Source organism: Haliotis rubra, unplaced genomic scaffold (genome assembly GCF_003918875.1).
Source record: "Haliotis rubra isolate DU_JTF1 unplaced genomic scaffold, ASM391887v1 Scf150, whole genome shotgun sequence".
NCBI classification, from domain to species: domain Eukaryota; kingdom Metazoa; phylum Mollusca; class Gastropoda; order Lepetellida; family Haliotidae; genus Haliotis; species Haliotis rubra.
In genome coordinates, this window is record NW_025765448.1 from 1,656,614 (window position 1) to 1,674,128 (window position 17,515).

At 38.5% G+C, this 17,515-nt stretch overlaps 1 protein-coding gene and 1 long non-coding RNA gene across 8 annotated transcripts in view; both read right to left on the reverse strand.

Moving 5' to 3' along the window:
- Positions 1–426: 426 nt before the first annotated feature.
- Positions 427–17,515, reverse strand: part of LOC124270272 (TNF receptor-associated factor 2-like) — a 29,865-nt gene continuing 12,776 nt past the window's right edge. For all 6 annotated transcript variants that reach the window (XM_046705308.1, XM_046705312.1, XM_046705311.1 and 3 more), the window contains 7 exons: positions 16,051–16,337; positions 10,969–11,068; positions 8,188–8,286; positions 7,416–7,574; positions 5,544–5,618; positions 4,562–4,630; positions 427–3,563 (listed from right to left, as the gene is read on the reverse strand). In XM_046705308.1, coding sequence (XP_046561264.1) covers positions 2,541–3,563; positions 4,562–4,630; positions 5,544–5,618; positions 7,416–7,574; positions 8,188–8,286; positions 10,969–11,068; positions 16,051–16,286 — 1,761 coding nt within the window. In that variant the 5' untranslated portion in view covers positions 16,287–16,337 and the 3' untranslated portion in view covers positions 427–2,540. The remainder of the gene's footprint in view (positions 3,564–4,561; positions 4,631–5,543; positions 5,619–7,415; positions 7,575–8,187; positions 8,287–10,968; positions 11,069–16,050; positions 16,338–17,515) is intronic.
- On the reverse strand, positions 9,083–10,218 carry LOC124270273. 2 transcript variants are annotated; one of them, XR_006896713.1, is made up of 2 exons: positions 10,205–10,218; positions 9,083–9,960 (listed from the first exon to the last, which is right to left on the reverse strand). It is a non-coding gene; the product is annotated as an uncharacterized LOC124270273 (long non-coding RNA). The 2 variants fall into 2 exon arrangements; XR_006896712.1 differs by lacking the exon at positions 10,205–10,218 and adding an exon at positions 10,047–10,175.

Consider the following 17,515-nt stretch of genomic DNA (forward strand, 5'->3'; position numbering starts at 1 on the left):
GACCAGTTCACAGTTGCGTGTAACACAACACAGCCTCCGCCCTTCACAAGATGTCTTCCAAATGACGTAATCATTCCATCTTTACCACATTACAAACAAATTTACTTCTGTGTTCAAAACATTTTCATTGTCAATTTTTGCATCTGGTCCCTGTTTCACTAAGTGATCTCAGCACTATGACAGCCATAATCCTCTGACAAAGTATGGAAGATAGAATAATGCTGGGTCTAAAACAGCTTGTGCAATAGGACATAGCAGGGCTAGATTTAAGAACTTTATCTACTTGCAAACAGTGCAACGTTTAGATAGTTAATCAGAAATGTCATCGATTGGAAAATTTATTAATGATTATCACTATGAATATTGTGTCATCAATTATTTTGAAAAGTAAACCTTTGTGATAAAATAAAGTTCTAACACAGTACACAAATGTAGGTTTTTAATGATGGTCAGCTTCTAAATTATGTGCAGGATGCTGGTTTGTTAGTAATCCACACATAACCGCATCACCAATTATGTGAAATATATTAAAATTGTATCGATATTTTGTTAACAATTATCAATTTCTATGTTCTTTGTCAATAGCCAGCATAAGCAAGCTTAGGTAATAAATTTCGGTGCACCAGACATCTGGTTGCACCTGTTGTACAATACTGAAAAATTATATACATATATATAATGCTTGAGTTTGGCTATTGATTACATCTGTATAACAAAATTATTCTGGGACGAATAGAATCAGTTTACCCTCCTTCCTTCCTAAAATGTCACGACATGAACAGCAGCAGTCATTCAATCTCAGTTGCTGTTACCATGGTTACTAGCCTGTTTATCATAAGCAACTGTAGTTTAAGGTTGCACCAATGCAAGGTCTAAGGGACCATTAATAATTTATGGCTGGGGTGTGTACAAATGTACTTAAATCAAGCCCTGCATATGAGCATCTGAGGGTGATGTTGGCTGTAGATTATGTAACACTTTTGAAAATGGACATGGTGTTGACAAACAATGCTTCCTAATTTGGAGCAATCAGAAGCCCTTTATCAGCAGATGCTGATGATCCTAAGGGACAGAAGTTGCAGTAGATGTCAATTATGATGAAATTATCTCACAAACCATCACTTCAAAAACTTGGCCTAACACATTAAATCCCTGTCACATTCTACGCTTTGAAACTATTGTTATTTACACTTCACATCAAATCTTTTGTATCCTAGCAACTAGGATGATGTTATGAGTTTAAAAACTATGACTTAGCATACACCAAAATGAAGAAATAGAAGTAATCCCCAAATTCCCTTTAAACTTGAAAAACACAGTCTCAAGGTATAATTTATGTATGAATGACCTTCACCTTCATCAAACAATTCACCAGTACTATATGAGAAATTGTTTTTAAAACAAGCAATAATATTCACAACTGCAGGTGGCACAATATGACCTTCAGTAAGCCCTAGGTCAGTGTTGACACTGTATTTAGATACTGTATAAAGTATCTGTGTTCATCCCCACATGGATACAATGTGTAAAGCAAATTTCTGGTGTCCCCGCCATGATATTGCTGGAATATTGGTGAAAGTGGCGTGAAACTTAACTCACTCACTCACAAACATTAGACTGCAAACAAGAAGGCTGTTTGCTTGTCATAATCAAAAGTCTATTTACAAAATAATTACAGTAACAATGTGTAATGTTCTTACGAGAAGGTTGCTTGCATTGTTAGAAATTAATGCTCACCCTGAGGCTCGAGGCGAGTAGAATTTTGTCTAGGCAAATTAAAACTATGCCAGTGGTCCTCCGGTGTGAGACAATGGTATGTGTCATTATCATCACTGATAATAAAGATACGTCTTTGTCATTGATAATTTTCTCATTCAACATGGCCTGCCACACAAGTGTTTTTTTACCTACTTTCGTTTTGTTTGTAATCCAGAGTTCATACTTTAGGATGTAAGCGACTGCACATGACAGAAAATGTACAGCCACCTGCCAAAATGTGTGTGTGTGTGTGTGCGTGCGTGTGTTATTGCGTGTGTCAGTTTACTGAAAGCGTGTAGCCACCATGTCAAAATGTATTGCTCCACTTGCATGATTGTGAAGGAAAGGGGACAATGGTAACTTGTTATTCTACTTTCAAAGTCAAATCGCTGAAAATCTATGAGAAATTCATGGGTCACAAAATGATCACTGCCAAGTTACAAGCCTACAGCTTCTAAAATAAAATGCCTCACCAGTCATTTATGATACATGCTGTGCATTTAAATGTTTTTGCTTCACCATAGGCATTTGTATTACTAGTAATACAGTTGGTTAATATAAAGCTGAGTTTATTACTGCATCGTTTGTTTTTTTTACTGGCCCCGTCTGAAGATAAGGTTAATTTCTATCACTGTTGTTAGGTTGATTATCAACACCCGGTACTCATTCTAATAATGATATACAAGACATTACAACATGCTTATCTCAGAAGAAGCATAAGCTGATATTTACAGTCTTCAATACACTGAGAATAACACACGCTTCCTCTGAATTCTCTTTCGCTACTTCTTCTGAGGAGGCGGTTGCGTCGGTAACGCTCCTTTGAGTGGATTCAGTTCTGTGTACCTGTCCAAACCCTCACTTTCTACAATGATCTTCACAAAGATAACATCATCTTTGATGTAGCCAGAGTTGGTGTCCATAAGTCGGGGAAGGGGGAGAAAAAGAGGGCATCCACTTGCGATGTTCATCTCAGAAACAGGCCTCCTGAAGGATGAACTTGTTGGGTCGGGTCGGAACGTGTCCACCATGTGTTCTCGGAAGTTCTGGTCAATCATCATCAGTGTCACCTTCTGCTGGAACGGCCATGGCATCAACGCATCATAATGTCCCCTCATCACCACAAAGAACAGTGAGATATGGCTTCCTTTGCCCATCCCATCACCATTTAGGTATATTCTTGCGCACATTTTGTATCCGACTTTCCCCGTAAAGAAAGCTGGGGAGTACAGACTTGTCACTTTCCCTGTCACAGCCTCGTTTCTCTTCTTTGCCACATCAGTGATCCTCCAGAGCAAGCTGCCATCGTAACTAGCAAGCTCCATGCACTGCATACGAAGGTCGTGTTCTGCAAGCTGGATGTCCTTCAGGGCAGTGTTCCTTTCCACAGTCTTGATCTTCTGATCCATCTGTTCCACCAATGTGTTCAACTGGTCTGTTCTCTGGCGTTCAGCAATCTGTTGGCGTTCCAAAGATTCAATGACCTGTAGGCATCTCTCAATCTCCTTGTGAAGGACACCCATGATAGGTTCAAATGAAGACACTTTTGCCTCGGTAGCCTGAAGTCTTCCATTGACGTTCTGGGAGTCATCATTGGGTTGTCTGTGATTCTGAAGCTCCTGTATTTTTCGGTCGAGTTCATTGATGCTTGTCATCATCTGTGCTAGGTCACCTTGAGGAGTCACGGCTGTAATGTTGCCAGTCACCATTCTCTCCAGAATTAGGAGCTTGTCCATGATCCAGAACAGATGATTCCCTTGAGTCTTCCCATTGGTCAGATGTTGGACAAACTTGTCAAGGTTCATCTGGAAGCAAAAACAAAATGTCAGTTTAAGACCTGACAAAAACTAATGATAGACTTACTTACTGAAGAATAAATAAACAAATTGGCAGGGACTAAATTTCTCAAGCGTTCACATCAACATATATATCACTCGCAATGTAAGATATGTAAAGTCATTTTATGAGTGCTTCAGTGATGTTAGCATCCCCACCAAAACTGTCGCAACTATTACAATAAAGAAGTTGTCTATACATAAAACTTGTTCCTCTCTGCACTACTTAAATAAACAAATTGGCAGGGACTATAGTCTGTTTGCAGAGATAACGTACCGATGAATTTCACTTTAAACCAAAAAGTAAAACAAAAAAAAGTGAAATTAAGACTGCGAATCCTCATGATTTTAACTTGCCAATTGAACATTTAAATCTCAGAATTTTATTCCTCTTGGAAAAAAAGTTGTTTAACAAACAATCGTTTCACATCGCTATTATTGGTTTGTAATACAAGGGGGTATGCATATCAAATGAAACACCAAGAACGACAAGGGTTGTTCTAAGTTAACGCTCTTCACCTACCGCACATGCATTTGTTTCACTGTTCCAACTACTGAGCTTACCCCCTCGTAATACAAACCAGTAATATCGATTTGAATCTATGATCATTTGTTAAACAACTTTTATCCTAAGTTGAATAAAATTCTGAGATTTAAATGTTCAGTTGGCAAGGTAAAATTATGAGGATTCGCAATCTTAATTTCACTTTGATTTACTTTTTTGCTTAAAGTGAAATTCATTGGTACATTTTCACTGCAAACAGACTATAAATTTCTCAAGTGTTCAAATCAACATATATATATCACTCACAATGTAAGATATGTAAAGTCATCTTATGAGTGCTTCAGTGATGTTAGCATCCCCACCAAAACTGTCGCAACTATTACAATAATGAAGTTGTCTGTACATAAAACTTGTTCCTCTTTGCATAACTTGAATACTATGAGTGTATCAAGTTTGTACTTGCCTGTTCTGGACATCCAACAGGACAAGTCAGCACTCTCTTGCTGCACTCTCTGTCCAGATGGTCTTGCAGCTGGAATAGATAGTGAGTGAGTGAGTGAGTGAGTGAGTATGGTTTTACGCAGCTTTTAGCAATATTTCTGCAATATCATGGCAGGGGAAACCGGAAATGGGCTCCACACACTGTACCCATGTGGGGAATAGAAACCGGGTCTTCGGCATGATGAGCCAACGCTTTAATCACTAGGCTACCTGACAGCCCCTTTGGAATAGATAGAGAGACACAGGGATAGACAGAGTGAATGATTTGGGTTTAGATTTAGTAATATCCCGGTTTGGGAGTAGCGCCCAATACGATGCAGGTTTGGTTTGTTTGTTGTCGCACTCAGCAATATTCCAGCTATAATGAGGCGGTCTGGAAATCATCGAGTCTGGACCAGACAATCCAGTGATGAACACCATGAGCATCAATCTACGCAATTGGGACACAAATACCCGTGTCAACCAAGTATTCCAGCTATATCGTGACGTTCTGTAAATAAGCAAGTCTGGACTAAATAATCCAGTGATCACCACCATGAGCATCGATTTGCGCAATTGGGAGACGATGACATGTGTCAACCAAATCAGCGAGCCTGACCACCCGATCCCGTTAGTCGCCTCTTATGACAAGCATGGGTTACTGAAGACCAATTCTAACCCTGATCGTTACAGGTTACAATGCAGGTCTCGCATGTTGACTGATTTAATGAACCACAAGCACAGTTCGACCTTGTGCAATTCTGAAATGGTGGTTTTGGGCTACCAATACACCACATTTGGATCATTGCAATTAGATACCTACAGTTCAAGTGAAGAAAAACACTGAAGATATTTAGTGTTTTTGGAGTTCTACTCCAAGTCAAATCTGTCACCAAAACATAGAAAGATATAGGAAATATTTTAGGTATTACTGACGGAGACATGAGCAAAATATATGTAATCACCTGCTCCCTTGGTATTTTCTTCTTTCCACAAGCATCACACTTGGTTGGGTATTTCAGACACTCCTGGTTGTGAACCTGGAACAGTGTTGGAGGCAGTGTCAGCTTATTACGGTCCAGTCTTACAACAGTGTCAGTTTAATTACAGGGGAGCTTATGATATGAATAAATGATAGTTCTATTTTGTCAAATTTGTTTTCTTTAAAAATCTGAACATTACTAAGAGACCGATAATATACTAAGGATGTATGTGTGTGTGAAAACACATGAGGGAGGGGAATAAGGAAACGTTCTGCCATGTCAGCAAAACAGGATAGTCTCTCGACCAATGTAAGAGCCCTCACCTACAGTCATCCATCGCAATAACGCCCTTTGTCATACTGTGGTTTCGGTTAAACCGTGGGGTCATCTGTGGCTCCCATAAAAATTCAAAAGTTCCCCAGCGATCACATACCTTCATGTCATCGGAAATAGCCTATCAACAAATCTGCAGTTGTGCTCAGGTTAATCATGTTGTAAGCTAGCGATATTCAGTGCGGTATGAAGTTATATTTTCCGACCGTTTTTAAACTGAATCACCAGTTGATTGGAGTAAAACATGTGTACACAGCTGATTGTTACATCCAGCCTGATTGAATAACAGAAAACATAACAGGAGCGACAATTGAATTATCATATCTAGTCATGTTTGATTGTATGTTTACTATTTTCATTTATAAATTGTTTGTGTTCACCTCTGACGATGCGACATAGTTTTGACTAGGCACAATACACAAAATAGCAGTTATACATGGAAAATATGTGTTATCTATTCTGTGTTATGTATAAGGGGATTGTCTCAAACTGTGTGTGTGTGTGTGTGTGTGTCATCCATGGATGGTAAGAGCAGCATTATGGTGAGGGATGACTGAATAATAAATGGCCATTGAATAACGATACCTCAACAACATCGATGAGACATAAGGCAGGGCTCAATGTAAGTGATTAGAACTTGCACTGGTGCAACCTAAAACTGCTAAATGCAACCTCTTACAGAGCTACAGATAACTTTTTATGTAATTGAGTTATGTACTCTTTGGTGTTCATCTCAACTGGGTATCCAAGTTTTCCTTTGAGTAACCAAATAAATTGTACCCACCTCACTCACCTTCAATTGGGTATTTTGCACTTTTCCATTAATTGTAAAAATATAATAAAGTTTAAAAGTTGGTTTACGTGTTTGTTATTTATATTGGATCATGTGCTGAAATAGAGCCTCTCAATATACCTCAGTTACTTTATCTATCATCAGTAACCTCCAAGTTAAGATTTGACAGTTTTGTGTGTACGCGTGTAAGATAAATTGATTGGGTATTTACAAAAATTCAAGTCTACTTGTACGCAACAGACTTAATATGAATTGAGTTTTCACATAATTTGCGTAATTTACGCAGATACGCAGCTTATCTGTACCTCTGCTCTTATATATATCAACTTGCACCCAGAGCATGTTAATATTTTGTGTTCAAAGAACACAGACTTCAGCTGGAAAACAGAATGATGAGGAATTCACTTGGAACAGTGATTCTGATTATTGTACGAACAGTGACTGAAGGACTTATTGTTCATGAAAGTTTAAGAAGTAAGATAACTACAGATTTCTTTTGTTATAATACTGTTCTAAACCGTCTTTACCAAAACTCAAGCATTATATAAGATTTTATACTAAGCAGCAGGTGCAACCTGTTTTTGTTTGGTGCAACAAGCTGATTGCCTTTGGTTGCTCTGGGTGCAAGTAGGTTTCATTTCCTTAAATAGACCCATGTAAGGAGAACATGTTCAATAGTTAACATCAATTTAAACATGTTAAAAGTGAGTGACAAATTATTGAATTACCTCTGCATTGGCATGGCTGATCTCTGTCCCACAGAACTTGCAGCTCATCTTGCGCTTGGAGCATTCCTTCTGCTCATGCTCCACCCTCCTACTGTTGGGAACCATGTCTCCACACATGGAGCAAGGAATTGGCCGATGCTCACACTGAGACTCATGGTTCTGTGGGAGAAATGTAGTGTAATATTGAGTCCCAGAATTGTTTTGGATTGTTTGTTTGTTGCAGTCAGCAATATTCCAGCTATAATCCAGTCTGGACCAGACAATCCAGTGATCAACTGCATGAGCATCGATCTACGCAATCGGGATATGATGACATGTGTCAACCAGGTCAGCAAGCCTGACCACCTGATCTGTTAGTCACCTCTTGCAAAGAGCATGGGTTGCTGAAGACCAATTCAAACAGATCTTCATGGGTGTCCCAAAAATGTAGATATCCTATATCTCAATATTAATTCAACTCCAACTGGAGCCCAGAACAATGCCCTGAGCTGAGGCAATCTCACCAATACCACCAAGGTTATGTGGCTGGCAGATCATTCAAGAACTGATCATCAAGTCAAATCTTGGATTCAACCATGCAATCAGTAAATCTTCACATTACAAGGGAGATAACTCTGCATACCATACTGAGCCAGCACCAACGACACAGGAACATCCAGCCTGCACCAGTGAAGTGCAGGTAACATGTTCTACCACAAGTACATTGTGGCAGTTCTACTTATCCTATCGTGTATATCAGGTTACTCAAGCTCATGTGAGACAGACAACTTACAACATAATCCTTGAACTTCCCCTTCCATTTGCATCCAGGGTTGCAGCATTTCGCTTCCATCTTAATCATCTCCCTCTTCACAGCGTTGTCAGGGAACATCTACAACAAAAGCACATGTCCAGGTATCAAACAATGCACAAATGTGTCTACAGTACGTACAAATGAAGAGAAAAATACAAGAGAGACTCACAAAAATATTTATTGCACCTACAAACCAGTAAAAGTATACTTTCATTACTCCCATCAATTAAGACATGATCATTCATTCCAGGATCTGAAGTAATTTTTGAAATGCATGGTACACTGCCCCAGTGAATCATAACACTGCCTCAGTGCATCATAACACTGCCTAGCATCATACTGACTCTAAATCACTTGGGGTCACCTTGACCCCAATATTTGTAGGTCAAGGTAAACCCTGTATTTCACTTATGTGCAAAGCTTTTCAATGACATGTTACATTGTGAAAACATATTCAGGGGTACAGATAAGCTGAGTATCTGCGTAAATTACGCAAACATTTATGTGAAAACTCAATTCCTTTCAAGTCTGTTGCATACAAGTACACTTGAATTTTTGTAAATACTCATTAAATTTGTTCTAACATGTTTACACACAAAGATGTCAAACCTGAGCTTGTGTACTGTAACATTCAGCAAACCTACTAGAGTTTGAAGTAAGCAGACCCGTGAGCTACAGATGGAGGTTACTGAGGATAGATAGAATAACTGAGGTATATTGAGGGGTTCTATTTCAGCACATGAACTTTACAACTTGCAGTTTTTCTTATCTTTTCTCATATTACAGATCAAATATAAATAATTCTATTTTCACAAATAAAAAAATGGCAAAATACCCAATTGAGTTTGCAGTGAGTTGGGTATAATTTATTTGTTTACTCAAATGAAACTTAGGATACCCAAGTGAGATGAACACAAGCAAGTACATAACTCAATGACCCAAAAAGTTATCTGTAGCTCTGCATATTTGCATTTTTACATCATGATAACAATGATAATGTATTTGCATCACATGTTCAATGACAGGTTACACTGTAATAGCATAATTGCATCAAATGGGTCAGCTCTTAATCTGAACCTCCTCTCAACCAGCTTTTAATCTGAACCTCCTCTCAACCAGTTCTTCATCTAATCCTGCTTTCAACCAGCACTTCATCTGATCCAGCTTTCAACCAGCTCTCCATCTGATCAAGCTTTCAACCAGCTCTCCATCTGATCCAGCTTTCAACCAGCATTTCATCTGATCCAGCTTTCAACCAGCTCTCCATCTGATCCAGCTTTCAACCAGCACTTCATCTGATCCAGCTTTCAACTAGCTCTTCATCTGATCCAGCTTTCAACCAGCACTTCATCTGATCCAGCTTTCAACCAGCACTTCATCTGATCCAGCTTTCAACCAGCTTTTCATCTGATCCAGCTTTCAACTAGCTCTTCATCTGATCCAGCTTTCAACTAGCTCTTCATCTGATCCAGCACTTCATCTGATCCAGCTTTCAACCAGCTCTTCATCTGAACCTCCTCTCAACTAGCTCTTCATCTGATCCAGCTTTCAACCAGCTCTCCATCTGATCCTGCTTTTAACCAGCTCTTCATCTGATCCAGCTTTCAACCAGCTCTAAATCTGATCCAGCTTTCAACCAGCTCTTCATCTAATCAAGCTTTCAACCAGCTCTTAATCTGAACCTTCTCTCAACAAGCTGTTAATCTGAACCTCCTCTCAACAAGCTGTTAATCTAAACCTCCTCTCAACAAGCTTATCTGAGCATCTTTCTGTCTGAGAAACCATTTCATCTGATCCCTCTCTCAATAACCTCTTCATCTGAACATGCTCTCAACAACCTCTTCATCTGAACATGCTCTCAACAACCTCTTCATCTGAACATGCTCTCAAAATACCTTTCATCAGAACTTCTTTACATCTGAACCATATCTCTTCAACTGATATGATAGATCTCTACCTAAACTTTCCATCTGAACCAATTATATATCTGAACCACCTCTTAAACTGAACAAGATCTCATCCATACACTTCTCCATCTCAACCACCAGAACATCACCACCAGCTTTCAACAGCTACAAATCCAAACTTCTTCATTTGAACAAGCTCTGCATCTATACCGCTTCTTTATCTGGATATGCTTTCCATCTGAACCAGAATTCCACCCAATGAGCTCTTCATTTAAACCACTGCTTCATCTTCAACTTCTCTTCAGATGAAGAATCTCTCAACAATCATTAACATCTGAACCAGCTCTTAACAAGCTCTCAATCACAAGTTCTTCACTTAAATCAGCTCTCCACCAGCCCTTCACCTGAGACAGTCTTCCATTAGCCCTTCACCAGATCTTCATCTGTGATGGCCCTTCACCAGATCTTCATCTGTGACGGCCCTTCACCAGATCTTCATCTGTGACAGCTCTCCACCAGATCTTCATCTGAACAAGCTGTCATCATCTCTTCATCCTTAACAACGCTCCGTCAGAATTATTACCCCACAAACAAATTCATAATCTCTAACCTGAACAAAGAAAATCACTTCCTTTCAAAAATCACTGTGCCAGCCCAAACACAATCTCCCTGTTCAGTTCCGGGTGTCCTCATCATTGTTATTGCAAAAGAAGATGAATCAAAAGCTCCCCTCACATCACTGTATATCAACACTGTTAACATACACACATTGACAACAACTCATTGGGAAACAAATAACATATGTTGTCTTCCTTTAATCTGCTTGTGGACAGACATCTGATTTTACACTCACATGATCCAACTTCAGTTCCTCGGAGTCATCTCCCATTCCCTCTTCTATGCAGCATGGACAAATCTTTGGCTTCCCCTGTCTCTTAGCAACTTCCTCCATGCTGCAACACAGAGAGACGAGTTGTCCTGATAATTCTTTGAACCAGTGAGAATTTACTCACATGTAAGCAGTGTGATTCAATACAGAATGACACTTGTGAGGATCTGGGTCAGAATCGGTCTTCAGCAACCCATGCTTTTCTCCCCTATCAATATCTGGGTCAGAATCGGTCTTCAGCAACCCATGCTTTTCTCCCCTATCAATATCTGGGTCAGAATCGGTCTTCAGCAACCCATGCTTGTCGTGAGGGGCGACTAACAGGATTGGGTGGTCAGGCTCGCTGACTTGATTGACACATGTCATCATATCCCAACTGCGTAGAATGATGCTCATACTGTTGATCAATGGATTGTCTGGTCAAGACTCGATTATCTACAGACTGCCACTGCTGACTGTGGTGTTAAACAACAAATGGTGGTCAGTAGAAACTGAATCTGGACCAGACAATCCAATGATTGATATTTCTGAAGATTGATCTAGGTAATTGGGATGAACGAGCATCAAGTCAGTTAGCAAGTCTGACTCCCCTGATCCTGATCCAGGGATTGGGAAAGGCAGGGGCCATGGGCCAGTTTGCACATTAGAATAAAAAATGGCCCATTAAAATTTTGAAGTTTACTATTGATGCAAGGGCAGTGGCCCATTCTAAATTCAGAAAATAGGTAATAATCCTGAAAATGGCCCATTGTCAAAGTTCTCTATCCCAATCCCTGCTGATAGCTGCCACTTCCCTCAGACATGAGTTGATCATGTTGATGAAGACCAGTTCTAACCCAGACCTTTTCCAGGTCCAGTCTGTTGTGTCTTGTGGTCCAGATTAATTAAAAGTTGCTGCAACATTAATGAATATTCCTCTCTCTCTGTCTTACCAGTCTCAGAGACCTCAACAGAGCATGTAAAATGTTACCCCCAATTCCAAGGCACTGATTTGCATTTCACAGAAGAAAAGTTTCCACTAAACACACAGTTTATCCATTTATACACAGTTTTCTGCTAAATGATCAATATTTTAGCTTCACATTGATGTCACATATATACTGAAAGAGGAAAGTTAGGGATCATTAATAAATGTGAGAATATATTTTTGTAGCAAAGGCTGATCACAAAGTTCCAGAAAAATATCCCCAAAAATATTCATGATGATGAACTTATATTTGTTAATTACATAAGCACTGCTTTAGATGTCGTAGACATGTTCAAGAAACATTTTCTGCTATCTTGATAAACAGTATAAATGCCACACAAAAATTCCATTTTGTAACTGGAAACAAATGTTCAGTGTTCACGAATGGTGTTTCAAAGTACCAGGACAGTGGGTCCTGTAAGTTTCAGATGTCTGTCTGACCCATTGAAAATTCACAGGATCCAAAGAATAAAATTAAACACACATTTCAGGTTTGACATTTCTTATAATTGGCATTAAATTATTAACAAGTATAAGATTTACAAACAGCAAACAAGTGTCACATGTCACATATAACAACTTCAGTCAAAGTCGTTGTGAAATACTAGTATACAGTCAGACACTGGGGTCGGCGGGTTGTCGACTTCTATCAGACCTTTTACGAATCTGCCAGATTTGTCAGAGGGTCAGACGCTATTCGTGAACACTGAATGTTTGCTTTCCCAAAACCGTGCGTCATGATTATAAATCGATAAGAATGTAAATTTGTGCATTATTGTGCATTAATAATCATGGTAACTTAAACATGTTCTTAAATATTATTTCCATTGGGAAATTATGTCATTTTATTCAAAAGTAGACCAAACAAATGTTCAACTCATAAGTGACAATAAAGGCAAGGTACTGTTATGGATGACAACTTCTGAATTCTTTTAAGATGCATTGCATCACAACAGAATTTTAAAATTTGTCCAACAGAATATTTTACCCCTCATATCTTCTTCTCCTGGAGCATTTTACTTTACAATATTAGTCAGTTCTTATTTAAGTGTAAATCAAACTGACTGAGGTTAGTTTTAAGCTGCTTTTAGCAATATTCCAGCAATATCATGGCGGGTGACACCACAATGTAAATTAAAAGATATATCCCAGGGGTGGAAATAACCCATTGCCCGATGCCCGAGTCCAGTGTTTTTTTCTGTTGGGCAAGCAAATTTGTATATCACACTGTACCGGAGTCCAGTTGACTTTCCAGTGTTAATTATGTTGTTTATTTAAAAAATCAACAAGAAAACGTCCGGTATAGTGGAAAAATTATCAGGACAAGTGATTTTACATGTGCCACTGTACTGGAGTACACTAGCAATTTGAAAGTTATTTCCACCCCTGTATCCCACTCATTAGTAGTCATAGGTATGCAGAACTTATGACTATGAAACAGATAAAGTGATTCATATAAAAAGTGTATTTGAAAAAACTATACTAACTAAATCACCAGATGTCAATACATTTTGAGAAGTTTGAGTATAAATACACATAATGAACGTTGGTAATGAAATAGTAACACAACACTGTGTAGTAAGTGAGTTGGGTTTTACGCCACTTTTAGCAATATTCCTGCAATATCTCGAAGGGGGACACCAGAAATGGGCTTCACACATTGTACCAATATGGGGAATCGAACCTGGGCCTTCAGTGTGATAAGCGAACACTTAAACCACAAGGCTACCCCATCGCCCCAATTACTATGTGTAATTTGCCCAGTGTTACGCATTTGAGATGCAGAGACCTTGGCTTTTCAGATCTTTTGTTACCAACCAAATTCAGGAAGTACATAGTACAGTCATGATCTCTACTGCAATGAATAATGCACAAATATGCAACATTTGTCCTATTTCAGCTTCAACACATCACTGTTACCAGATGATGTGACATACTTGTGGTAGCATATGATACGTTCTAGGGCTGCTACGATTCAGTGAACAGAAATGTATCCCTTCATGAATACAATTTGTTATTCGCGATCTCTAGCATTGAATATTTATGAATTTGTTTAGAAGGAGCATTTGTACTTGAATTTGTGTGTTATTCATCAAAACTAGATATGCAAAATAGAAACTATCTAAGCCAGATAATAGCCAACAGTCATATATACTTTATTTGACAGTGATGTCATCACTGGTCACTGCTAACATGGTCTAAACATGTCAAAACATTATTTTGTCATTGTTCACTAAATATTTGGAATAATACATCAACTGCTGACTTGTTACCCAATATTTGTATTTGTTACTAAATTAGCGTGATAATTATCATAATCGCCTCAGAGTGGGTTCAGCACTGTGGGATGGACATGGTGAGTCTAGTTTTAAGCCGCTTTTAGCAATATTCCAGCAATATCATGGCAGGGGACACCAGAAATAGGCTTTACACATTGTACCCATGTTGGAGAATCAAACCCAGGTCTTCAGTGTGATGAGCGAACGTTTTAACCACAAGGCTACCCCACCGCCCCTTGGGACGGACATGGAATAACACTCTGGACTGCCAACAGCTTTCGTGCCACATGGTGTATTATGAACGTAATAGCTAATGAGTTTGTATTGATTATTTTGCTTTGTGACGTAAGTCAATGTTTGATACATAGACAAAAGTACTGTCGGAAATAGAAAAAAACTGTTTTTAGGCTGTTACTCTGTATCCCTAAAATTTACACAACAGCAAATAGCATATGTCGAAATAACCCACTGCGGCCTAACTTGGTATTCAGTTGGATGCATAATAGGATATCCAGAAAAGCATGTTTACTCGTAAAATCAGGCAAAACTTAGAGAAAATATGAATAGCTGCTAAAAACAATAGATCAGACTATAGATGGCAATTAGGTTGCTCAGCCAGCTATGATGATGGACCATCGACTCACCTGGCATGAAATGCATGTGCTGCCTGCAGGCACAAGGGGTCATCTCAAAGAAATTTTGTGCTTTTTCATGTGTGCTGACTATGTCTCATCTATTGATTAACATCTTACGTGTCTTTCTTTCATAAAGTTTATGTTGAGATATGCAAAAGTGTATGATACTTGATAACCATAGAAACGCATCGTATTAAATGTCTCAAAATATATAGGTGGCATGACCACCCAATCGCGAAGATCGACAGGACTGAAAATTATTTGTAAATTGTTATGACATGCCGTGTACTTCCCCAGTATAATTGCCCTAAAGGATTATCTTATCTTAGCTGATATCTCTATACCCCAGCCCAACCCCAACGATCTCCTGCGACACCCCTCCAGGTTTTGCTTTTGAGACGAACCCTCCTATCTGTTTCTTTTTATAGTGACAGTGAGACTGCATGGTAGCTACATCCTTAATAGTTTCAGTATGAAAGTTATTATTTTTTACGCCAGCTATTGTTTATAATGAAGCTAGGTCTAATTTCAAATTGGGCATTTAAAAAGTGTCCTTTGTAATACAATATCGTCGAACACTAATTTGCATACAGCCAGGGTCTGTTCCAATTAAATGGTTTTGGACTTAAAAATAAACCGCATTGCTCATTTCTGCACTAACCTCTCCTCAGTAAAGTCCTTTTTCTACGTTTCCTATGTCCCTACGACTGAGACTGTAGTCAGGCCGAACTTAGTTTAACAGATATTTCACACTTGCACATATCAACTACATAAATTGTAGAGATACATGAGAAAATACAGTTTTTTTCTATTTCCGACAGTACTTTAGTTCAATGTGTCTGGACATAAATGTACCAAAGTAAGCTACTTAGGAGATAAACATCAAGTGTTGGCCAATTTCTGGTCGTTATCGAGTATTTGAAGCACGGGAATTCATTTGGAACCGATGGCATTAGCTCAATTACTAATAATGTATATTCGACGAAAGTTAATAGTTACTTGAACTATCTTGATTATTCGAGTTATATCGTTATGTTGTCTAAAATCTAACAAAGCTTGTGAGTTAAGGAAAACACAAATATATTCAAACTATTCAAGCCCCTCAGGAACCCTACAAAGTAAAACGTCATGAAAGTTCTCTGAAAAAGGGAAACTTTATACAAACCTGAAAGTATTCTGTGCACATCCCATACAGAATCTGTGTCCACAAAAATTTTGTCGTGGGTCTCGCAAAATATTTTTGCACATCCCACAAAGAAACTTTTGATCAAATCCTGAAGGAAAGATATCCACAGGGTATCCTCCCATTAGAGATGTTGCTGTTGCAGACGCTGCGGCCATCTTGGTATCCACAGGGTATCCTCCCAGTACAGATGTTGCTGTTGCAGACGCTGCGGCCATCTTGGATTCAATGATTTATCTGATGATGATCGTATTTGAATACTGTTGTATCTGAAAAACAGGAACGTGAAGGGGATTAACGTTGAGTGAATGGGTGAATGAGTGAATATGGTTTTATGCCACTTTTAGCAACATCATGGCAGGGAACACCAGAAATGGGCTTCATACATTCTACTCATGGAGGGAATCGAACCCAGGTCTTCAGCATGACGGGAGAACACTTTAGCCACAAGGCTATCTCACTGCCCCTAGTAACCTTAGAATCTTTTTGTTGATATGTTCATAATGATAATCAGTACAAAATTTTGTGAAAAACCTGACACATAAAAGTACAACCTATTATTCATGTGTACTTACATCAAGTAAGTAACATTAAAATATGACACAGATTTGACCAACATTTAGACGGAATTAAAACATTTACTTGAAAATACTGATATGTCAGTGATGATGTCAGCAGAGAATGAGAAAGTAGCATTCATGTTGTCCTTAATTTGTATGACATCTGAACGACTAAATGATAAATGACACAGCTCTAACCTTATGTATGTAACGTTCTTATTCTGAGCAGCAGGGTAACAAATGAACATGCAGTCAGAGCAAGTTCACTCCATTAACAATTATTCCCAGAAATCAGAGCTACAGATAACTTTTTGGGGTCATTGAGTTATGCACTCGTTTGCGTTAATCTCAATTGCGTATCCTAATTTTCCTTTGAGTAATCAAATAAATTGTACTCACGTCACTCAAACTCAATTGGGTATTTTGCCATTTTCCATTAATTGTAAAAAATAATAATGTTTAAATGTTGGTTTACGTGTTATTTATATTTGATCTGTAATATAAGAAACAACAAGAAAGACAGCAAGTTGCCAAGTTCATGTGCCGATATAGAACCTCTCAATATACCTCAGTTATTTTATCTATTTTTGTGTGTACGCATGTAGGATCAAAATTATTGAGTAATTACAAAAATTCAAGCGTACCTGTACGCTTGAAGACTTAATAGAAATTGAGTTTTCACAAAAATATTTGCAAAATTTACGCAGATACGCAGCTCATCTGTACCTCTGAGAAATACATGAATCTATCAATAATATAAATCAGAAAAAAGGGATAGAAATGCAAGGGTGAAACTGGGCACCAGACAGATGAGCCTTTGTGAAAATATGTGTGACCATACCTTTTGATGATCACAACAATTACGTCATTTCAATTTATTGTTTAAT